Below are 25,584 nucleotides of genomic sequence, written 5' to 3'. Positions count from 1 at the left end.
AATCACCCGTCTGTTATCGTTCCGCGTGAAGCATGAAGGCGCAACAGGTCGGAAGCTTTCTGGGTGCTGATTTCTGAACACAGTTCACAAAGTCTCCGGGCAGCGTGACTTCTGTCTCGGTTAAAGACATGCGCACGAAGAGCTGTGCAAAGCTGCTGACATGCCATAATAAACACAACGACACACTGGGATCATTAGATAAAATCAACATTTATTAAAAAAAAAAATACAACCAATCGTGTCACAGTCGTGGTGTTTCGGTCAATGTGTGTGATGTTCCCCCATTCACAGGGCAAACGTGCTCCCAAATAGTTTCTCACACACACACACACACACACACACACACACACACACACACACACACACACACACACACACACACACACACACACACACACACAAAAGATAAAGAACAATGTGATTGAGCTCGGCTACCATGAGGATATAAAAATAGATAAGGACATAAGGTTCCCTCTCAAACAGGAAATGAAGGAGATGGACTGAGTCGTCTTTCACACATCGCTCTCATTATCCATTCCACTCGGACGCCCCCTCCTCCCTCCGCCACACGCTGACTTTTTGGAAGAAAAAAAAAAGACAGAATCCGGCAGTGTGAAATGAGGTCAGCGATCGCGACGCTGATGGAAAATCACCTACAGTACCCATCAGACCACGGTCACACACACACACACACACACACACACACACACACACACACACACACACACACACACACACACACGGCCAGCGCGCACACTCTCCTCTCCGACACTCGCGGTCTCCGAGACACACACAGATGTGTTGCTAAAGGGTTGCCATGACAACTCTCTTAAATTCCCAGTCGGTCAGTGCGAGTGTGAGAGTCTGCGAGTGTGTGTGTGTGTGTGTGTGGAAAGTGTAATCGAGTGGAGTCATTTAGGGCTCACAGTGAAAGTCATTCTGTTGCAGTAATGTCCATTTTCAAGACAATTTCAGGACCGTGAGCTCCCAAATAAGCCCGCGGCCAGCAGGCTGCGACACCGTCACTAAACAGTCAGGAAACACGGCGCGCCTCCCGCTCATCACCGACACATCACCATCGCTGCGTTTCATCATCCTGACGCCGCTCCTTCAGTGTGTCATTTAACAGCACAATCACGCTTTTGTCATTTATTATGCACTGAGCACTCGCGTGTGTGTGTGTGCGCGCGCAGAGTTCACGGCGAGGATCCCCGACAGATTAAACCGATTAGGTGTAATTTAAATGTGAAGCGTGGCGTCGTAAATTCTGATTTCAACTCCGATCCAGTGATGAAAGATTTTCATCATGAGAGCAGCACAGTGGAGGGAGACGGTTTGATCTACGCTTTCATAAACAAGTAACTGGAAGACACCGAGTGGATACTGCAACATGTGCGCCTTGGTTATTCATCTGTAGTGATCGCAGGAGTAATGGGTTAGGTCACAAATAAGATCTGCAATACTGCCAAGGAGAGAAGAGGTTCAAGTTATAACAGCTGAGTCGAAGTCATTTAAAGGTGCAATATGTAAGAAATTTGAGTTTAGCCTGCTAACCAGCTAGCACCAGCCTGTTCTGTCTGGAACACCACTCTGAGCTCCCAGTCAGAACCACCCACTGCTGCCAACTGTAAGCTGCCGATAGCTATTTAGCTCAGTTATCAGTGCAGCTAGTGATCACTATGGTGATATGCTGCCCCAGCATTTGTTTGAATTCAAAAGGTTCCCAATTCTGACATACTGCACCTTTAAAGTAACTTCTCTTCTGCAATAACCATTCAGTGTGTTTCCATTTGAAATGACCTCTTCTTGGAACAGTTTCCCTATTTTGGTGGCGGGGTCCGCCAACACTGCGCTGGCTTCACATGAGATTCCCAAGATTTCCTGTTTGTCAGTTAGTAATTTCATTTGGTTAATATCAGCCGCACTGTTTACCGTCTTAACTCAGTATGGGAGCTATATTAAAGGATAAGTACACCCAAAAATGAAAATTCAGTCATTATATACTCATGTTGACAAAAAGTCAAGCAATCATTGCTGGAGCTTCACAGTAAAAACAGCATTGTGGCATTCTCCTGAACAACTGAAGTACATATGGACTTGTTTTAAAATTAAAACAAAAAACAAAAAAATCCATATAGCTCATCTGGAGTAATCCAAGCATTTGGAATTACCGAGCTCCCACACTGATTTGAAAAGACATAATTTAAACCCTTATTTAAAGTCTCCGCTGTAGCTGCAAGGCTAAAAGCATTACAACTCACAACTACATGAGCGCAACTGCAGATAGAAGGTGAAAATACTGTCTTTTGAGATGAATTTCGGAATTGCAATTTTGTGTTCCAAAGACTCATTGAAGTAATAAGGATGTAATATTTTTATGGAGCCATTTCAGGGTTATTTTCTGTCGCTTTTCACATTTAAAACAAGTCTCCACCTACTTGTTTAGGAGAATACTGCAATGCTGTTTCAATGCAAAGCTCCAGAAATGTTTTGCAGACTAAGAAACTTCACTTGACTTTTCATCAGCATGAAGGTGAGTAAATATTTCTGGAATTTTCATTTTTGCCTGAACTGAGCCTTTTATACAGCTCTGATCTTGAGCTGGGAGTATAAACAGTGTGGCTGATATTAATCAGTTAACTAACAACATGAAATTATTTGAATCCCCGGTCTTTATGCAGGAGAATTTGAAGCCAGGGAAGTAACCGTGGGCCACTGACAAGTTCAATAATGATGACTGACATTTCATTTTTGGGTGAACTTTTTTGTCATTTCACAGTTGATCAGCAAAAATTCTCCATTTTTTATTTAATCAATTATGAGTATAACTAAAGAATCACTTTTAGTCACACACAAGATTGTCATTTCTACTTTTAAAAATATTCTCTCAAGTCAACACACATTCAAAGACTATGTGAACGTTGTAGTGGATGGATAGAAAAACTAAACATTTCTCAGAACAGTCAGTTTTGCCTATAAGGGCAGTGTAAGAGGCTACAGACAGACAGCTCAAGGTCTGATCAGACGTCAGTTCCGGGTCAGTTCTACAATGTACCATGTTAAACATAAAAAAACAAAACAAACACACAATACGGTGATTGCATAGGATGGCCGACAAGGCATTAGACTGCAGCAACAACAGACATAGTAGAAATAGCTATGACAGCTGGATAGCTTAGTGTCATTAAAGGAAAACTCCACCCTTTAATACTGGCAAACTGTTACATAACAATAACCTGTAGCATTCAGTGCAGTCCAGTAGTTTATCTTAACTGGTGTGATCTGTTCCTATATACCTTGGTGCGTTTCCTACATCTCCCATGATGCTTTTCAACAGCCTTTAAAGAACATTCATAAAATGAGTTTAATAAACAAGCGGCGCTCATGAACTGCTTCCTGTTTCTTGATGAACTTCGCTTTACCTGCGGTCGCTAGTTTTGAAAGAGGTTTCAATGTTTTCAGGTGGAATCTTCCTTTAATGCTGAAGTTTGGGTACATTTAAAGTTACACCGACAACATCTGACTTCACCATCGCACCGTCTTGAACTTTTAACACTGACACTGCGCAGACAGAGTGGGTGTCAGCCTCAATCTGATGAGGCGGCCGTGCAGGAAGGTTTTTTGCTCCTCCACAGAAGAAGAAGCGCTACTTTTAGACACACATTCAATGATCTCTGTGTGCCGCTTTCAGGGCAGCGGGAGCACAGATAATAACATCCACTCTGCCGACTGATGGTCCCGGGAAAAACATTCAGTAGAGAGAGAGAAAATAAATTCATTTTCATCACACGATTGTGTACAGTTTGTGATGTGTGGTCAGGCAGCCAGTCACACTGTTTGGTTTAAATCCACTGCTTTCCTCTATTTTTCTGGTCAAACTGAGAGTACGTGTCTCAATAAACTATAAATCCATCAATTATTTTCTTAAGAGTTTTGGGAAATTGGGCCATTGATCAACTTCGGCAGTCTTGGCTGTGTTTTCTTCCAAATTCAAGCGAGTGGAAATGACATTTCGAAATTCTGCAAAAAAACTAAATAAACCCACACAATATATGAATTGGTGGCGCTACCATCAGCTGGCTTTAAGCAAAAAGCTAGGCTGTGCAGTTTCATCAGAAGTTAGAGGTTTTAGGCTAAGTTATGCATTGTTGTTAGAGTAAAAGAGGAAGTGATGGATAAATATGAGACAAGCTGGCTGCCTGACACCAGCAAAGAAGAGGAAGAAGATGGAGGAGGAGAAGAAGGAAGGAGGAGGAGGAAGAGGCAGAAAAATGAGAGGCAGGAAGAAGAATTTTAGGAAGACTTTTTCTACAGATACAGCCTCTCTTTCTCCTTCTCTCCCTGTATAGAGTTAGGTCTCTTTCTGAAATGGAAAAAAGAAAACATTTGTGCATCAGCATACTGCTTAAATTACCTCGATGGAAACACAGCTAAATGAGACTGTGCTGGTAGATTATAAACCTCAGCATATTGGGTAAAATGAGCCACTGGGAATATACAGTGTGAATGTTTCTAACATCTCACAGCCTGACAAGAGTTGATCAATGCTCCTTCCCCCATAAACTCTGTTGTGTCTAATAACAGGGGCTGAAAACTCTTAAAACAGAACAAAAACACAGCTTGTTTTCCCTGACTGTCTCTCCTCAGGCCTGCAGGAGCTTCCTGAGGTCCTCGTCCATGCCTCCCACTCTCAGCTGCTCCAGGCTGTAGTAGCGATGGACGACCTCGTCGGCGGTCACCGCCACCACCCTGACGCCGTGGGTGTCCTCGCCGAGCTGGCAGCCGATGGCCGAGCTCACGACCATGTCCAGGCCACCGTGGCAGCCACCGGCGTTCCGGTGATAATGGCCAGAGAAGACCGCTTTCACCCCTGTGTCACAGAGAGAGGTGAGAGGGGGGCTGAGTTCAGTGCAACAACGGGGAAAAAAATCAAGGCTTTACACGATGGAACACAGGAGCTGGAATTTGTTTGTTTAGTGGCCTGATTTCATCCCTGCTTACATCACCGATCTAAACTGGGATACTCTTTGAATAGGCATCCTGCTTTTCAGAGCGCCATGTAATTCACACCACGTCTGACCCCTCTGACCCTCATGTATCCTAAAAAAAGGTTCAGTATGTACAATTACTAACGCCTCACGGCATAAAATGACCAAAATGGGTCCACTAGGACTTAAGGGGGTTAGTGATCAGCACCTGTGACTCAGTGTTTGTTCCATCAGGAGATTCAAGGCTTTAAATAACTCACAATACTTCAACAACCTGCTACTCACTTTCTTGGTTTCTGATACATGGATGTATATTAAGTTATACAGTGACTCATGTAGCATTAGCATGCATATTATAGTGTTATGTTGAATAATTGACTATTTCCTATATATAATACCGTCTACCAGTACTGATTGAAAAACAACAGAAAACAGTAAAAGAAGCTAAATGGAAAGAAAGAAAAAAAGAAAGAAAGAAAGAAAGAAAGAAACAAACAAACAAACAAACAAACAAACAAAGTTTAAATAATTAAAGAAATGAAGGTAGGAGAGATGAGACAAATGAAGGAGAGAAGGAAAGCGGAAACAAGAAATAAGAAAAGATTTAATTGAATTGAAAAGATATTGAAAAAGAGAAAAAAACTGAAAAATAAGATAAGAAATAAGAAAGAATGAAAGAAAGAAACAGACAAAGAAAGAAATGAGGCAAATGGAAATGTAAAAAGAAAAGGAAAGACAGAGAGGAAGACAATCAGGATGCCTCCACTTGTAGCATATTTTAGTAAACCTGGGGAACTTTCATTAGAGGAGCCACGATTTTCAATTTATTTTCAATTACAAGCGACATCATTAATAGAGCGGCGAGGGTGAGGCTGGGCCCTGCGGCGGCGACGCTGTGTCACTACAGTTGAAATGACTGCACACTTAAAATGGCACGCCGAAACAAGCCCCACTTTGAATGAGGGCTGTGGAATGAGCTGTTTTGCCGTGTGTGAAGGCAGCGTTTTGTCTGACTGTGAATCTGTTTAGTTTGGGGAGAACAAATTTGACTTTCTGGCAAGTTGGTGTCGCCCTGGTGCCAAATTTATTCTCAAACTAAGACTAAACATAAGGTTTGCTGGGGTTTGAACTGAAGAAAAGTATTTCAATCAGGGGGTAAGATGATGGAGGTCAGGAGGGGTTTAGGAGTACCCGTGTGTTGCATGCTGAAATTGATTTGATTTGAACATTTCATTAGATTTTTAGATGAGTTCACAGCAGGCTTTTTGGCAGGGACGACGAGCTGTTCTATTTTCTGTGCGCTGTGTTTCCTGTAGGGAAAGTCTCGCCGCTTGCTGCCTCATCTCCAGAGAGAAAACCCAGCCAAAAAAAAAAAAAAAAAAAAACTGGCAACAAAGGAGGATAAATTGCAGTCGGCGCATGAGAAAGACATCAGTCTGTCCCAGAAATCTGCACAACAAAGACGAGGAGGATCCATATGAATGTAAAAAACCCCTCTTATGTATCCACTGCTGACATTACTTCGATGTCGCCGGTGTGTAATCGCCTTGAATCATCAAGTCGGGAACTCAACATAATCGAGCAGCGCAGGCATACAAATGTGACCTAAATTCATATAACCATTCAGAGCTATGTGAGGACAGTGGCTGCACATGCTGGACCATTTAATAATTAATCCGCCATAGATGAGAATCAATGATCTAGGCGTGCATGTGTGTGCCAGGGCTAAAAATCATTTACAATCAAAACCGGTTCGGTGTGAGGCGCAATCCTCCTGTGACTTGTGGGCAGCAGCATATCATTAGAGACAGAATATTTCATGCATCTGTTTGTGTATCATCTGCGTGTGTCTGGGAATAAATAGCCTTTCATGTGACTTTGCCAGAGCTAGCGACCTGGCGATGGTAAACGCTGTCTGGTCACAAGGTGTGTACATGTGTTTGGATACATGTGCGTCCTTGATGTTGTTTCTAAATTAGGGCCAAAAGGCCACAAATGGCCTCCACGCCTCCAGGCTGAAAACATGTACTCATTATTCAGTACGCCTGCGCGCGTGTTCCCCCTATGCTGACGGACACCTCAGTGTTTTTAATCTGTCCAACGAGGAATCACGCCACTCGTCGCGATTATTCAGGCCCTGCCAACGAAAACAAAGCGAAGAAGCAGCTGAAGTGTGAAGCAGGGAAAATGGTTGATGGGATCACCTGATGACTCAGTGAGCAACGCCGTTTCAGGAAATGTTGAATGTGTTATAGAATCCACATGAGGGCTGCGACTTCCTTGTCACCTCGGAGAAGATGAGGTGGTGGGAGGAAGAGGCCCAGACAGCGGTAGTAAAGAAGCGATAGACAGGAATTAATCTTGTAAACCAATTCAGGAAAAGAAAAAAAAAATGTCTTTGAAGCTGAAATGATTTTTCTGAACCTGCTCTGGAACTCCCAAAGATGCCGCGATTAATCATGTCGCCATATAAAAAGTGTGTGGGAGTGGGTAAGTCTGCATATGTGTACATGTGTCAGTGCGTCCGAGTTCTGACGATCCACATCCCACGCACGCACGCATACACACACACACACACACACACTCTGTATGACTCCACCACGCAGAAGTGAGCTCCCAATATGTACATGACATACTTGTGATGCATCCATGAAGCCATGTTGTGCTGTATGTCTTAGTCAGAGCTTTAAAAATGAAAGAAAGAAACTGCACAATGCAGTTAATTTGGGAACAGCTACAGTGTGAAGCGCAGTCAGATGGCAGTGTCACTGTCCAGTGCTGAATTCCCCTGTCTGAAACGCTCCGTTTTAGCTCCCGTCTCTTTATAGCCCCCTCATGAATACTTAGTCTGCTCTGATTGGTCAGCTCTTACAAGCTTGAGCCAGCACCACTCATAGGTTTTCGGTAAGGTTTTCTCTGTTGTGATTTCAGTTTCCGTTTAGCTTCACTTCTCCCGTGAATGGGTTACATAGTGTGATGTCACAAAGTATAAGTGGGACTACTGATGAGCCATTTCAGGAGCAATGTTTTCGGTGGGAGGGAGGAGCACCTGTTGGTACGGCAAGTGTTATTCTGTTGCAGACAACAGAGGTATTCATCTTCTCGTGGTCTCCTCTGAAGAAAACTGGGGTCTTGAGAGAGTTGCGCTTTGCTAACCTGTCTGATGTCTATCAGGCAGAATGGGGGTCATCACAACAAACTACAGACTTCTGTAGTCTGATGTCTTGAGTATATATGAGAAGTGGACTAAACCAAAGGACAATTTGTATGTTGTGGAAATGAATCTGCTTATTCCACCAGCTCTCCAATTTTGTATAAACAATTTGGCAAAGGCCCAGCCATAACCCCCTGACCTGAATTCACTTGAGCACGTCCTCTCTCAGACAGGCTTCATTACGCAGGCGTTAGGCGTCAACCCACTCCACCTGGGTCCTTGTCTGCTAACAAACACTCTCTGACAGAAAATATTGTCTGTCTGAGAAAGAAAGGCACTTTCAATCTCCCGAAGATTGTCTGCATGAATAAAAGATAAACAATTGGAAAAAAGAAAACCAGAATAAAGAAGAGTAAAGAAAGCTGTCCCCTTTCAAAATGCAATCTGAAGACGAAGCTGACCCCTGAAATCGTCTGCAAGAAAATGAATGCGGGAAAGGCTGAGATTGCCTGCATGGAACTGAAAAACACAAATTTAAAATAACAAAAAACCTACCATTACTGGTTGGCAGTGACATTAGACCAACGCGGTGGTGAGATTCAAACCCTTTTGTGCTAATCTCCATGCTTGCCGGCCTAAATTAGCATATTACCGTACTAAAATGTGATGATTATCAGTCAACACGATGTATAGTTGAGGGGAAATGAGATTGCCACTGGTTTTGCAGGTATTTGGACATAACGCACTTGGGTAAATTATACATTAGCATGTACTGGCTGGACATGGCAACGCAGCTGTCAGAGTGTCAGCCTGCAGACATGCACTTCTGTAGGCTACCTCTGCCGCCAGGATAATGACAGCTGGCGCCCTTCTGGGAAAATGAAGCGGATTTGATAATGAGGAAATACGGTACGCAAGTCATTTCACTTCGCTTCACTCCAATCACGGTAGCACACCTTCCTTTCTGTACATTGTTATCTAAAGTGCCTTGCAGTACAATCAGCGTGGGAGGACTGGTGGGACTTCCACCCCTTAACTGCAGTGATGTTAGTACCACGGCTGTAGGCATTAAGCTGCATAAAGAATCAAATCCTTCTCTTTCCACTGATGGTACCATACTTTGCCTGTACAGCCATACAGCAATGCGCCCTATAACCATGCTAAACCTGCTTTACCCACTAAACTATATACAGATGGGAGGCACAGCACGTGTTCAGAAAGTGTTAATAGCAGTTTCACACACAGAAGAGGATTTTCATGTCCAATTTCAACCAATTTTTGCTTCTTCGCAATGCTTTCCTGCACTCTTCCGTTTCTTCTTTTTGTGCTGAGCGGATGCCCCTCGCAAAAACCTGCACGCTGCGTGCTGATAATTCCCCATCTTGTCTCAGTCGCTGCAGCATTCCCATTTACCTGTCAGCCTCGAAACAGCGCTAGTTCTTTTGTGTTTTTCTTTTGTGCCTCCGATCTGGGGACTGGCCTTTGCCTTGACAGACGGAGCTGGGAAGTGGGGGTAGGGGGGTGCTAGAGCGCTCAGAAAATATCTGGAGTAAGCAGTCAGACTGATGAAAACATATCGAATGCTAACGGAGGAAAATTACCCCGAGTCAAATTGAATTCCGGTCGGGGTTGCAGAAAAATGCACAGAAAGGAGGAGGGTTGTCCCTTCCAATATACGACTGTATTTTTATTATAAGATGATCTTTTTATGCTGCAGTCAATTGGGCTATGGTCGCCTTAATTGGTGGATGTGTTTGAATCATTTGAAAAGCTTTTACTATTTAAATGCTAATATCGTTCACTGATCTAGATTACAAAATAAAGGAATAAAGGAAGTAAAGAAACATCTGTCCATGTCTAATCATGTTTGATGTTCCTGCCTTCAGTCTGCCCTCCCTCCTTTTCTTTCTTTCTTGCCCATCCCACTCTCCATCGTCCCCCTTTCATCTCTCAGCCACTGATTGGATTTGCTAATTGCAAGCTAACTTTGCTACCTTGCCGCTGACCACCCACCCTCTTTCGATTGAGAATTACATCTCAGAGAAGCCATTTCTCTCGGACCGTTTCTCTGTGGCACAAATGTTATGTGGTTCTTGACAAAGCTGTCATCAACACGTCTGTGAGAATGGACTGCGTAGGAGTGAACATGCAACGTGTGCTCTCGTATTGAAGGGAGGTTGTCATTGAAGTGCAGGTCTGGGAAATAATTCATCATGAAATGGTGGCTGTTGATAATTTGCATGACAGAGGGATACAAAATGATGTAGCGTGGAGAGGCATCTTGTATCTCCGGCTACCCATAAATCACTCTCAGCCATCAGTCACCACGCAGCATCCCCTTCCTGTGTCCACACACACACACGCACACACGGTCACAAAGGGAGCTGGGAAATGAAAGTAGTCAGCGTGTCATCTATTCCTCAGAGAGCGTGCCTGCCTTTTGGACATTTGGTACCCAACGTGATACCTAATCATCCTGAATTCGCCAAGCTATCATCCTTATGTTTCTCTAAGAATGACAGGCCTTGACACTGTTAGGATGTCACAGATGTCGGAGGGGGCCTTGTGTTGAGAGGGAATAGTTGAAACCCACAGCCCAAACCTATGGTTAACCTTCAAAATGCAAGAAGTTCGAAGTTTCAGTTTCAGTCTTCCTTCAGTGTCCACACAGGATGTGTTAAGGCACAGAACCGAGTATAGGTCACCCACGTTTTGCCAATGCTAAACAGCCCTAACACCATGACTGTACTGTAGGTATGACTCCAATCTGCTAACGCCGATAGCAGAATGGAATGTAAACTGGTAAAAACATCCGTTGGCACCAATCATGCTTTGCAAGTGTGAGTGCGCCCTTAAAGACTTCCAACCTGCTCTGGGAGGGAACCGGAATCTAAGGAACAAGGCAACATCAACAGCTCAATCAATAAAACAGTTAATTAACAGGAAGTGTTGAGGATTGAGCTCCATGGATATTGTCTGGGTTGCTTCACACATAAAGATCCGATGGATCAGTACACTAGTTGAGTAGTTCTATTATTTATCTGGGAATGGTATAAAGTAAAAAAAAAAATCGATCATCCTCGTAGTGTTGTAGACCGTTCTGTTTCAGCGCCTGATAAGCCTTCAACATCATCAATTTATTACTCGAACCAACCTTCCTGAAACAACATGCCCCCAACAAGTCTTCCCCGCCAACCCTCTGCTTCGCCTGCAGTAGAACGAGGAAGCGAGACAAAGAAAAAGAATAAGAGATAGAAAAATCAAAAGCATTCTTCAGCTCCATCATTAAAACAATGGGGTTAAAGGCTTAACCGTGGCCTCTTATCAAATCCCCAGCGGGTGGTGAATGTGTCTTTGCTTTTGAACAGAGTAGGACCCTTGCTGATAAAGACAACCGGCAGCAAGAGAGCGAGAAAGGAGGGAGGAGGGAGAGACCATCACAGCAGCACACAGCTTATCTTTGCCTCTAATTAGCTACTGTATGTACAACTCTAAAGCCGCTAGCAGTGTCAGGAATCCTGATGAATTTCTCAGCTGCTATTTTTGAGTTTTTTTCAACAGTGTACATAAACACGGTTTTGAGGCAGCATGGAAGCATCTATCTGTCTACGTATCTTCAGTCCTGCTTGTTTGTACGTGTGCTAAAGGTATCCTGAACGTAGGATATAAACTTGGAGGAGGAGGAGGAGGAGGAGGGCAAGGAAATCTAATTACAGTACTACCATGTATGAGGTGAGGCGTGAGAGCATGGGACGACGAAATTCAATCTTCTCTGAAGAGATGCTGGATGTGTGTGAAAACCTCATCCTCAACAAGCGAGCAACCTACAATTTTTGCATGTCTTTCTTCCTCGGCTCACGGGAAGTAAATGCTGGCTGAGTTTCATTCATGCACTGACAAATCAACATAGGTAGGGGCCAATATAGCCACAGAGAGCATATTTACTATGATTACGAGTATGACAGTGACGAGGTAGCACAGATGGAACCATATTAAGAGTAAAGAAGTTCCCTCTGGGGATCCAAAGGCTTTGTGTAATTGTTACCAACAAACTGAACGCACTGACTGAAGATTCGTCTACTGAGGGGTAAATACTACGAGAGAGGTAAAAAAAAAACAAAAAAAAACTGGTTGTCGCAGAAACAGCCAATAAATCACAGACTTCTTTGTGCATTTAAAACACGTCCTTTTCTAATCAGGGGCTTGCTTTAAGCCCAAAAGATATTAAATACAAGGAGCAAGTGCACAATTAAAGACAAGATTTAATATCAACTAAATCACTGTCATAGCTAACATCACAGTAATTGCCTGTGCAATTAAAAAGGGGACTGCACGATACTTTACTTGCCCGAGAGGGGGTCATCACGCACAGACAGTGTGTCATTAATATGAGTTGGAATGCAGTCAACAGTTCCCAGGGTGGAACTGCTCGCTCTGATGAGCCACAGGAAGACTAATTGGTGTCACACCTTTCCCATGTGCGCCTGTGCCGCTGAGATAACATATAGATACTTACTGTAGAATACATCATGCACAGACAGAAATGCCCCACCGCATAGCGATTTATATGCAAAGTGCATTACGCGCGCACAAAAAATAAACAGTCATGGGCACGCAATTACTCAAACTCACACATCCTATGAGAAGGAAAAGAAGAAAAAGTATGTAGAGAAATGAAAAAATACCTCAGTGAGGAAAAATCAATGAAATTATTTCTTTGTCTGCAGGGGACTACATTCTCCATTTCCATCATATGTCCCTGAAGTGGTGGTGGTGATGGTGGGGGCAGCAGAAACCCAGCAGCAGCAGCAATAACAAACTCACAAACGCTGAGCCAAATCCCCCAGCTGCTGCCAGTCAACCGACACCACAAAAGACACCTTTGGAGTGGTCGGAGAACTCGGTTACACACGGCAGTGTGTACTTACTCATGAGGACTGATTTGGTGCCAGAGACCCATTTGCAAACACATCTAGCGACTCCGTTTCAAGGCCGCTTTCTGTAGAATTTGAAATTTCAACACAAAGGAAGAGGAAAGCCATCCAATTTTTACCTCTTTGTTCGTACCAGACAGCTAAAATAAGAACTTTGAGGCGGAAAACTGAGGAGAATATCCGTGAAGAGGTTTTTGAATAACATCCATGTGCTATTGGTACAAAGAAACACTCAGAGTGTCTTAAAGTGCTTCTGAATGTTCCATCAAGACTTTTAAGTGAAATTCTTCTCACACTATGAAACATTTAATCCCTCAACTGTAGGTATAGCTAGATCTTTCTTACGGACAAAATTATATGAGAACTGGTTGCACAAACACAGACAGAGACTTATTCTTGACAACGGCTTTGTTCAATGACAATCTTAGAAAAAAATTACAGTAATGCTCCATCCGTGCCTGTGTGAAGGGGTGTATGTGTGAGGTTAATGATGCCGCACTCTACTGCAATGACGGTAATGATCACCAGAGTACAGAAGCACATCTGGAGGAATCGGATCACAGGGTGAAGCGGTGAGGACAGGCTGACATGGGAACCAGATGATGCGTGAATAACTCAATACAAAGACAGGGGAAAAAATTACCATAGCCAATCTAGCCAATGTCCAGAAGAGACATAATTTAGCACGGATGAGAGGAAACCCAACCCGCACAGACAGGAACACAAACAACACACTTTTCCCGATGCTCTTGTTTTCTTCAATGTGAAGTAAATAACATAGTTTTCTGCAATTCTTTGCCCGCCTTTATTATTTTCTCCTCTAAAAGGGCCTGCAGTCTCTCAACTGGGATATTTTTACCAGGCGCTAGTTTGCTCTGCGGGAAACTCTTATTTCATGCAAATTCCTACAGTTCCCTTCATTTTGCGGTTAACATATAAAAGTACAATAACAAGAAAATCTGTGTTTCCTTAAATTTAACTTTCTGTGAAGTTCTATACACGCATCACTTTTGGTACTGGTAATAATAGATCTATTTTTTTATGTGGTATGGGTACATGACATTAAAACCAAATAAAGATGTATGATGTAGCTGATTGTCTGTTGCGTAGAGACAGCCAGCATTACAAATGTGAGAAAGTAGAGTCAAGTTTGTGTCAAAATCAAGATAATTTATGATATCATAACATTCCTAAGAAGTCTGAAAGATCAAATCCATAAAAAAAAATTAAAAATGCCACAACAAAAGAGAGGCTTTGGCAAGCAGTTCTGTGAGGCTGTACTTTCAGACATGGCACTGCTTGAAGCTAAATGCTAATTTCCAGTGATGGAATGTGACCAAGAACATTTACTCAATTTCTATATAGGTACATAAACGTATGGGTGCTTTTATTGACTGTAGTGTTTCCATTCCCTGCTTCTTTAGACCTCCACTCCACCACATAATATTGTACTTTTTTCCATTACAATTATCAAAAGACTTAAGTTACTTAGCACATTTCAAGCTGTATCGAAGCCAAAGTAGCACATTTAAAATCCATTTTATCAGTAGTCAGATTTAAAAAAAGAAAAAAAAAAGAAAAGAAAAAGAAAGCCATACAAACACATATTTTGTGCCAAGTGGCAAGCGCCAGTATGCCGCAACCAAGTTGTTCAAGCTAGGTTTGTATGGAGCCTTGACCCTCCCTGCAGACATTCTGCCTGTGCCTGTCCGCTCTCCGCAGCCCGGAGATACAGCTGTAAGCCAAAGGAGCTGGTGTGTTTAAAGGGGAAAGTCAATTAGCAATCAACTAGCTTTTTTTATTCATTCATTTCTTATTCAAGTTTAAGCACAAAATTGCATTTCTTGTCAAAGAAATCTCATCAAAATAACAAGAGTCGGGCTTCAAAAAACGCCCAGATGTAACTGTTGACACCGTTTTGTGCCGTTTATGCAGCAAGGAACTTTTGCTTTTCAAGGTTGAAATCTCATCTCCTTTTGAATGTCCATTTACTAATGGATTCACTTATCTTCCAAAATCCACTTGCATTAAATATTTTAAATGCTTCAGGCAAATACCGGTATGTGTGATTAATCAATCACAAAGCTTGTAATTAATTAGATTAATTAATTTTAATCACTTGACAGCCCTAGTTTATGACCAGTATCTGGTACATATAGAGAGTAGTAGCTCTATCATAAACTGACACGGAGCACAGTGATGATCACAGTCAGTCTCTTTTACAACCATGCCTCAAGGACATATATTCAAGTAGAATCACGGTACAGATGCTCCAGCATCAGACAACAAGATACTCCAAGAAGGAGATGAAGGAAAGAGCGGAGGGAGCATGAAAGAGAAACACGGGGGATGAGAAGAGAGCAGAAAGAACTGAGAGACAAAGGCTGTATTATTCAACAATAACTGGTGTGAGTCTTTTTGTGCAAGCGCAGGTTTTTTAGCTGCTTTATGAAGAGCTCAAAACGCTGCTCTGTGTGTCAAAGCTTTTTATGTCATGTTTTATATGAAACTTGAGACTCTTTCCTCTCTGTGTATAGATTTTATGTCCTTGAAGGACATTTCAAGGAAAAATACAACAGACACAGTTTGACATTTTACCCAGCCCATTATTATGTATGGTATAGGACTGGACAGACAGCGCGCATGACTGTGATGTGTAAAACATGTCTACAGGCTTGTAGATAAATCACATCCCTGTTCTCGCTGCAATCAGAAATATCATAAAACGTACTTACAAACACATGCGCGTACCAACATGAGAAAGTCATGTAGTGTTCCCGTCTTTACAGCGAGCGGCGGCATGTCTGTCATCAATTATTAATAACCATGCACAGTACATGTATGTATATAGTTCATACAGTACATGCCATGAATGTACGTAGTCTGAATTTATAATTGCCGAGAGAACATAAGAGAACAAGAGTGTGAGAAAAGGACACTTGCTCATAGCGTGTTCCTCACATACGTTCCTTCATATAAAAAAACCTACATGGACCACCCTTTAAATCTTTAATCAGCATTCCCTTAGAGGAGCAATCAATTATGAGAGAGAAGGGTCATCAGACCAAAACGGGCCAACATGGTTAAATACATGCTGGAATAATGGATGGATAATGAAATTAATACCATCCCCCGCCAGTCACCTTGATGCATGATTGAGAAGCACGACACTGGTCCGTATGAGTGGTCCTGTCAATCAGTTGTGCCGAATTGGCCATATATGGAGAGAGAGTATGTGTGTCTGTGTGTGTGTGTTGAGTGGCTTCTTTCTTAAAGACTTATTGTCCTTGTGAGAGTTTCTCTGCTCGATACCCTTGTATCAGACTCTCGTAAGCCGACAGCAATGGATTTTGATTATGGAATTATTCTTCTTATAGGAAGTGAATTCATTAATTAATTCAATTACGCCCACTGCACTCGAATGTGCGTGTGCCAGAAGCTCATCCTGTGGTTCTGGCTAATGGCATATTAATCCTCTAGGCTTGGATCTTCACTGTGCTTCAGCTAGATGTGTTCAGACTGAACAGGTTTAACAGGAATATGAGATAAGAAGCATTAAGACCAGAAATGTAAGACTATTTCACAAGTGGCCTAAATCCTTCATTAGAGAAAATACTGCTGATGTTTTACAGTTTTGGAGGGGGCTGCTGTTTGACTTTTAAAACAATAAAACTTCATGTCTTCTGTGACTTCCAACCCAAAGACAAACAAAAAGACAAATCTGGATTGGCAAGATTTTGGAGTGAGAAAAGAGGACACATATTGTGTGTCAAGTTTAAATGCCCTTCAGAAAAACACTGGACATGAGCCTACTCAGTCACACAAGCTGGGTTAGGGCAAAAACCTGTTTTGTGAGGTCACAGTGTGCTTTGACCTCTGGCCAACAAATTATAATCAGGTCATCCTCGAGTCATAGGGGACACCATACAGATGTATGTAAGGAAGGACGGCCAATCCAGTAACATAATGCTCCCGGCAATAGCTGTGACAGGTGCAGAGGCATAAAAGGTGAAACTTGTGTATTTTGTGGCCCCGTGGTGTCCTACCTGCCTTCTTGAACCTGTCCAGCAGGTTTTGTCGGACTCCCCTCTGCAGGTTGAAGTAATCGTCCTCTTCATCAGGGCTCTTTAGGTACAGAGGAATGTGCTGGAACACCAGGATGTGTTTGGGTTTGGGTTCCTGAATGAGACACAGATGTGTGGAGGGGTTTATGACTGATCTCCAAACACAAAATTCAATTGTTGTGTCAGATGGCTGCCGACGGCAGCGATTATCCAGACTCCCAGACACAGCAAAAGGAAGATGTCATCTAGCTGAAACGTCTTCATAAATCAGACGGGAATAGAATCACATCATTGATGCTATATTACCATCGAGGAGGAGGCTCTGCTCAGCTGCTCCTCCAGCCACGTCTCCTGGGCCTCCTTCAGCTGAGGGCAGGCCGAAGCGTCGAAGAACAACTGGGAGTTCAGAACCAGGCAGAGAACTCCACCCACCTGAGACAACAGCAGAGGGAAGAGACAGAGACGTGGTAGATGTTACTGCCTACATCTCATTCAATATTGTGTTTTCATAATGCATTTTCTATCCCTGCAATTATACTTTTTGTCCTATTGTAATTTATCTAATTCTTGCTGCTACAAAATCCCAAACAGGAGATAAATGAAGACTTATCCTATTCAAAAAATTTCCACCAGCACTGCTTATACATTGATTATACAATGGGCAGAGTGAGCATGTAAGAAGGGCCCTGGAGTTGAGAGGGCTCACTGGGCTAAAAGTGGCAAGAAATATGTAAAGAAGTAGAGCGGGCCGATATCTAAATGGTGTTCACTGTCAATAATATTTTATTAAATTTATTAAATTTAACTTCATCATCACTGTAAGGAAAAGAAGAAGAGCACTTCTAAATGCTGCACTGACCTTGCTGTGTTCGTTTTTAACTCAGAGAACATGACTTGACTTTTATTTGGTAACACGTCTATTTGACTGTATTTAAGACAATATCAGAGACGAATACAGAATGCTAAAAAAGCCTGTGGTGAAGAGAAAACTGAAAACACTGAACAACAAATCTGTTGAGATTTTAAAGCACTACTTCGAGCACTGGCACAAAATGTAAGGAAAAATACTAGGAACATTTCATTGTTTGTCAAAAGTGAATAAGTATAAACTAATGTTTAATTAAATATACATTTCCCATTTATTAAGAACGGTTATGATACAGTGCTACTGTATTAGGGTGTGTTTACCCAGAAGCTGAAATAGTCGTCACCCCACGCGCTGCAGTACTGTTCCACTGTCCTTGGAGTGGGGGTGTTGCCCAGGTCATGGTTCCCACTGACAAATACCAGCGGGATGGAGGGATCTGTCCCCTTCAAGGCCGCCTTCAGGTCTCGCTCCTGACCTTCTCTGAAAGGGGTGTCTGGGGGGAAGAGGAGAACTCATTGTCACAATATGAAGGATGGCTGGATGTCCTTGTGAGTAACAGACGTCCGCATGGAAAAAAAAACAAAACAACACGACAAGTATCAGAAAAATCAATACTTGATTATTAATATTGATAATAACAACTTAACTGGACAGGACAGAATGAGTCAGACAGAGAAATGTATGTGAGTGTCGATGAAAGCTGCCAGATTGGGTGAAGAGTACTATATGCGAGAGTCGCCTAAGGGAAGGGGGATTATTTGGATGATAACGATGACAGCTCAGAGAATGATCAATGCTCGGTTCAGCTCGACTTTAGATCACCATGGTTACTGAAATGATGAGTAGTGTTCTGGTGGAAGCCTCCCCAGTCCACACGGAAAGCCCAACCTTTCTGCTGAGCTGAGCCACATCTTGTCAAGTTCTTTGGTCCAGGATGCATGCGGCTGTAAGATCTTGGCAATGTCTTTATTTGCGTGTTGTGTTAAAATCAGGATTATTATGCTACTGAGTCTGGAGTTCACCAAAAGGAGAAGTGTGCAAGAGGGAGGAAAATGTTCTGAGCCACATTAATTCAGTAGGTAACGGGCAGGGAATGGGTGAGACTCAAATCTATTTATAATTCAGAATGTATATCAAACAAACCTATCAGCCCCCTGCTCTTAAGTTATTTCTTCCTCTCCCTCTTCTCCTCTCTTATTTCTTTCCCTCTTTATTCATCTGAGTAATTATTTTACTGGCCTACTTTTGGAGCAAACGTTTCCTTGGATGTTTGGATAGGACTCATTACATAAGAACCTTCTCCGACAGAACATCTTGTGCATGACAGAGTGAGAGACTGCAGAGTTTAAAAAGGCGCTCGGATAAAAGGTAAAACGCTGTTTTCACCTGTCTCTTGTCTATAATTAAGCTAGCCTGTCAGACTTCAGATTGTCAATACAACATACAAACATGCACTGAAATACAAAGAGAGACATGAAGGCCCTTTCTGTTATGCAAAACAGACTCTGTGTGACACTTTTATTGCTATATTCCTATTCAGGTTCGGTGAGTAGTGGTTTCTATGTAAATAAATCATCATTCCTCTGATATAACAAGTAGTTTAGAATAACTAAATAAGATTAGTGCCAAAAAATGTTCACAGATCATAACTAACTTTCAACAGTGCCATTCAGTATTGCAACTGATCAGCTAGCCAAAAACGGGCTGATAACACCTGAGCGATGGCCAGTGACGCTCCTGCAAGTTTGTGGTCACTGTCGCTGATGACATAATCTACGGACTGGTGTGTTGCTGATGTTTTTCATTCGATGGGATTGCTAGCAGCTAGCTAATATTTTGCTTTTTCCCAATGGCTAAAAAAGCAAAAGGCACTGGTATTTGGTACTTTCACATAGTGGAATGGGGTTCAACTCCGTACGGTGTCCTTGCTAAAAAACAAAATATATTAAAACACAATACTTATCAATCAATCTACACATTTCACAATAAACCTCAATGTCCCTGACGTCGCACCTTCAAACACAGCCTTATTTGGCCATCCCATCCATGAAAAAGCTACTTAACCTCCCTCTTTTCTATAGGAATACATACTTCCTATGGGCAATGCAGTAGTAGACAATAAAGGCAGGTATGCTTGTAGGGCGTGGCTGTCTTGTGATTGACAAGTCATTACCACATTGTGCGCTCAGTCAGATCCAAACAGGCTGTCCCAGTTTCACCCTCTCATTCGAATATGTCTACTTCAAGACATCATGTGCATGACAGAATACTGACCAAGTAACACTGTGATTTTGTCTAAATTTTTATGAAAATGTAAATAATACTTTTTAAAGGGGGAATTCTGGTTTATTTAAACATGGGATCTATATTTATATGTTTGGTGTGTGAATGTTTCATATTTACCAAAAGTTTTGGAATTGGTCCAGTAGAGCAGTCAGCTGGCAGTCGTGACATGGTTGTGATGGCTGGAATGTAAGCCTTTGGGCCAACTTTAACTGTTAAAGTTATGTCCAATCTTACAGAAACAACTGAGAGACAGACTTTTTTGTTAAATAATAGATTCTTTTTGTAACCAGAAACTCAGATTTCACTCAGTAATCTACCGGACCAAAAGTGTGAATCATTTGCACACCAATACATGTAAATATGGAGCCCAGGTTTTAAAATACAGAAATTCATCTTTAATATGTTTCATAAATATGCAACATTTTGTTCTGGGAAACTTAATCTGTGCCATTAAACCTTAAACAGTTTCACATTGATTATTAAATTAGTGTGCTTATAATTTCACAGTGTCACATTTATCTGTTCAATAAACATATAAGCGGTCTGAGCAATGGTTTCAAGTGGGTGATATGCAGTGTAGCAAAAAACTAAGCATCTGGTTTGGTCTCTGAGGAGCTGACAGTTTGAAGCAGAGTCCTGATGAAAAAAGCTGACAGCTGAGGCCACAACGATGTGGACTCATTATTCCACAATCATAATATTTGACCGCTGCCACAATGATATACATACAAAGGCAGCCGCTCTAATGAAGAAGGGATGGAGAGTAGGGGGTGCGAAGGTTGTCATTTAAAATGCTACGGCAACTGTTGCAGCTGGTCGCTCCCAACTAACCCTGCTGTTACAGGCAATTTGATGTTAACCATGCATTCACAAGTGAAGAAAAAAATCTTGTTTTCATTTCTACAAGGTCAATTTGTCAAAGTATTCAGCAAGCTCGAATGCGGAAGGGAAAGTGAAAGAAAAGCTCTCTTGACTTACATCAATTTGCTCTTTAGCAAGGCATCTAACCTTGTCAGCTGCTCCAGCTGAGCTGGCTGGTAGTTAAAAACAGAAAAAAAATGTTTTATGCTTGACACCATCCAAGTGTGAAAGTGTGTAATCGTGTGAGTGTGAGGCAGGGTGGGGCTCAACGAGAACACCTAGCCACACTTTACCTTCTTTGGATGAGTAAATGTGAAAAAATAGCACTGGTAGCCAAACACTGTGGCAGGGACGCTGCGCTGCCTTCTGCTTCCTCACACCTCCAGCTGCCTGCCCTCAACTCCAGCCATCCGCTTACACAGCAATATCCATGAGTCATCCCTGAGCACTACACAGTGCAAACCAATCCTCAACCATCCACTACTGCATCAATCTGCATTTAAGACACCTTGCTTTAGATTAATGCAAGGGAGTTACAGGTTTGACGCCATTAAGGCACCAGGCAATTTGACATTTGGAGTCTCTTTGGATACATATGTCTTGCTTAGGTTGGAAAGCCTAAAATTGGTTTCTTACTACATTTGTCAGTTTACATGGTCTTCTTTACAATTTAACCACTGGTAATAGTGCCATACAGCACTGCAAATGACCATTTGTTTGGCAAAGGGTAGGATACAAGTGTGAGGGTAAAGGTTTTCTGATTAAAACCCATTCCCACAAAATATGGCCAATATTAAATATGTAAAGAAAATTCACAATAGGGTAATGAAATGCTGCACATAAGTTAATTTTATGAATAAGAAGAATTCCATGTGCACACGATATAATAAAAGCTCATAAAAGATTTAATTTAAAGTGCATTTTCATGCATAAATTTTCTCACCCGGTTCTCCTCTTTTGGAATATATGAAGGGCATATGGAAATAAACACACAATGTTGCTCTCCATTCTCTCTGGAGCTCTGACTGAAAGGCCTTGTTCATTTAATGAGATTGCAACGCTGTGATTTTCAAACCTTGACAGGAGACTTTGGCAGGTTTTCATTGAACCTGTCCAACACTATAAGCACTTCTCTCAGTTTTCCTCTAAAGACTTGCCGTCGAGACTGCACACAGACCTCAGTGCGTGGGGTCCTGCTGTCGCATACATTTTCTGCACTTACACTTTCAATGTGTGGGACCTCTGTATTTGTGACTAACTCAAACATGTACTGGCACTGACAGGTTGTGCTGATTTGACTGTGGCCTACAGTTTATGAGAAGGTGGAAGATAGGAAGAAGTCATATTAAATATGTCCTTCAACTGTACTCACACGCAAGCTAGTTACATTACAGTATGCTGGGTTGAGCCCATCCTCATGGGGGAACAATTAGCGATGGTGGATGGATTAAACAAGGACAGGACTTTAACGCGGAAGATGGGTGTTCATGCCTGGTGCGAAACCACAAGTCAGCAGTGAGTTCTTTTAATTTACAAACGTAATGAAGTAACATCAAGCACATAACTTGAGCTTAATGTAACGCCACGTACATAACTTCAGTTACTTACATACCATAGGTACAGTTGTAATGCAAGTCACCAAAGAAACGTAATGATTCTAACCCAAACCATGATGTTTTCCTAAACCTTACCAAGTAGTTTTCCTGGAATAAACTAGCCAAACTGCAACCATATGACAAAGGTCCGGTATCTGTGTTGCCCTAACACTCAAATGGCCATGTTGTTTTGGCTGACTGACAATACACTTATTCTGTCGTTGAGGTATGACTATGCGTTGGCATGTGTGCAATGAAATTAACCATAAGTACTGTAAACTGTAATGTCCCATTAACACCAGCTGATCAAAAGCAACAAACAATATTGGCCAAACTGAAGCCAGATAAAATCTGATCCACTCTTTACTGTACTCTACTGTGCTTTTCCCATCCCAGCTGAGTGTATTTGCAGTGAAAGTCTTCTTAAACAGCCTCACTCACTTTTGCAGGTCATATCATCTTAATTCAGTGACTAACTTGAAGGCAGGGCTGCTTAAAACATGTTTGTTCTTTCGTTTAAATGCTCTCTGCATGCCTCCCCACCTACAGGGCCAGTGTAGAGCTTCTAGTGTTTCTGTATTCCCAACAACTCCAATAGAGTGATACACTTTCTCTGTATTGGATCTCGTCACATCAGCTTCAAGAGTCACATTCTCCCAGATAATCTCTCTTAATTTCTTCAGATCATACCAACTATAAATCATAGAAATGTCATAGTTTAAAACAGGGAGTCTTAGTATTTTGATCAAGTACCTCGTTAACAATAAGGTGTATCAAATTGAGAGGAGTTTAAGCAAAGATTGGCCAAAAAAACCTTGAGCAGGACATTGCAATGTAATACGTCTTTTACCATCAACAATTTTAATTACGTTTAATGACTTATGGAGCCTGTATCAGTGATATGTTTCCTTTGTTGTCCACCTGCACTCAGTGAGACCAAGTCGAAGATAGCTTTGAAAAATCCAAATGTCCTTTTACATACAGCTTGAAGGCTAAATGGTTTTTACATATACACCATGAGCACTGCATGAACTTACTAACTCTCAGCAGTTATGCACATGTTGCGGGACTGTTGCCGTGCCGAAGCTTGAGCCTGACTTACCAATTGATCTATGTTTCAACTCTCAAGTACGGTCATAAGCTTTGGATAATGACCAAAAAATGGTCATTGTTTAAATGCTGGGATAGTGGTGCAAGTTTTTAGACAGTCTCTCCTTTCATGCACTCATGCACTTTGAATGAAAATTGACAGAAGTAGTGAGGAGAGGCCTGAGGGAGAAGTTCACACACTTTCTCACCTTCACACTTCTGCCGACTCACTGCGCGAAGCGGTAGTGATTGTTAGATCGTCAACTTCAGATCGTTACAGAAACTCTCAGGTTGCAGTCCCACTCCCTGTTCAAAGGTTGGAAAGGTTTGGGGAGAGGGGGTGTCTGATGCTGTTTGACTATCTCATGGGTACTTCTGATATAGGTTGTTGGGCACTGTCCAAGACGCCAGGGTAAACCCTGAGCAAACTGGGCGGATTACATATCCTGTCTCGCCTGGCAACATCTTGGGATCCCTCTGGAGGACTTGGTAAATGTGGCTGGGGGAACAGACAGATGGATGGCTGCGAATGAGACCCAAACTTGGATAAGCTGACAAATATAGATGGATGAGTGGTTGGAAGGTGGAATTCACTCTGACATTTACCACAGTTGTCTTAAAGGGTGTAAAAGATCTTTTCAAGCTGACATTTTCAATTGAGGATCTCCTGGGTGACTACTGAAAGGTGAAGTGTGAAAATGGCAACAGAGAGACATTTCTGAACTTCTACACTCCTGGCAGGTCCATTACTACCTGCAAGCCACAGGGCGATATTAATAGATAAACACACAGGGAACCTCTCCGCTCATAAATCCCCCTCCCAAAAAATAATTTAAATGCTTTCACTTGTCCCAAAAACAAATTCTCCCTTGGCGGTCTCTCCTTCATACTCTCCTCTGCTTCAGAATCCCACAGAGAGCCCCACTATATCTGCCTTCAACAGGAATTAAACAAGTTTTCCACAGTTACAGAGAGGGGACAGGGAAGTCCCACACTAACCTTTACTTCACCTTTGTGAGTTTTACACACATGCGTGCACACAGGCTGTAGCACACACGTACTTGAACATTTCTCCCTGCTGTATCATGCGTTACATCCCTAGCGAACCCCAAGAGACACAGCTTGAATCCTTTGTAGTGCTCATTAGGAGTGTTAAGTCCAGCATGTTTCTCTAATCTAATCAGCTCCGTATCTTGCTCCCCTCTCTCACCACCCTCTGCCATCCCCCCCCCCCCACTCTTTATCCTCTTCATTTGTCAGCTTTGAAACTAAGCAAGAGAAAGACACAAGAGAGTGAAAGTGAGTCAGGCAGAGGAAGAGATAGGGCAAGATTGAAGGAAGTCCTTGAGATGAGAAAGCGTCTCTTGGGGGTAAGCTTGGATTGGAGAGGAGATGGGGAATAAGGATCAAGGAACATTCTACCAGTAAAGGTCTGGATGACATGACGTTGTGGGAGTAAATGCTGGCCAGCAGTTCTTGAGAAAAACATGATCTAAGACTGTTTAGTCTGGGAAATGGGATTGTTCCTTGGGGAACGCTGTGATGGGATGCATAAGAAAGACTTTGAGTCCATCAGGGTTCCTCGCCATCTCCTGTGAATGACATCCTCTCATCGCCACTTCCCAAATGAGTCTTTGTCAGGATGATTATCAAATAGAGACCTCACAAGTTCGCCTTTTGTTTTTTCCACCCTTGTAATAAGGTCTAAAGCAAACACCAAACACAGATGAACATGATGGCCCACT

The 25,584-nt window shown here is 42.3% G+C and overlaps 1 protein-coding gene across 1 annotated transcript in view; it reads right to left on the bottom strand.

Moving 5' to 3' along the window:
- Positions 1 to 2,788: 2,788 nt before the first annotated feature.
- Positions 2,789 to 25,584, bottom strand: part of cpped1 (calcineurin-like phosphoesterase domain containing 1) — a 34,284-nt gene continuing 11,488 nt past the window's right edge. The window contains exons 3-6 of the mRNA XM_037081827.1: positions 18,329 to 18,501; positions 17,447 to 17,572; positions 17,123 to 17,255; positions 2,789 to 4,870 (exon numbers count right to left, since the gene is read on the bottom strand). Coding sequence (XP_036937722.1) covers positions 4,644 to 4,870; positions 17,123 to 17,255; positions 17,447 to 17,572; positions 18,329 to 18,501 — 659 coding nt within the window. The 3' untranslated portion in view covers positions 2,789 to 4,643. The remainder of the gene's footprint in view (positions 4,871 to 17,122; positions 17,256 to 17,446; positions 17,573 to 18,328; positions 18,502 to 25,584) is intronic.

The sequence above is a fragment of the Acanthopagrus latus genome, chromosome 20 (assembly GCF_904848185.1).
Source record: "Acanthopagrus latus isolate v.2019 chromosome 20, fAcaLat1.1, whole genome shotgun sequence".
Classification (NCBI taxonomy): domain Eukaryota; kingdom Metazoa; phylum Chordata; class Actinopteri; order Spariformes; family Sparidae; genus Acanthopagrus; species Acanthopagrus latus.
This window is presented reverse-complemented; position numbering and strand designations above follow the sequence as displayed.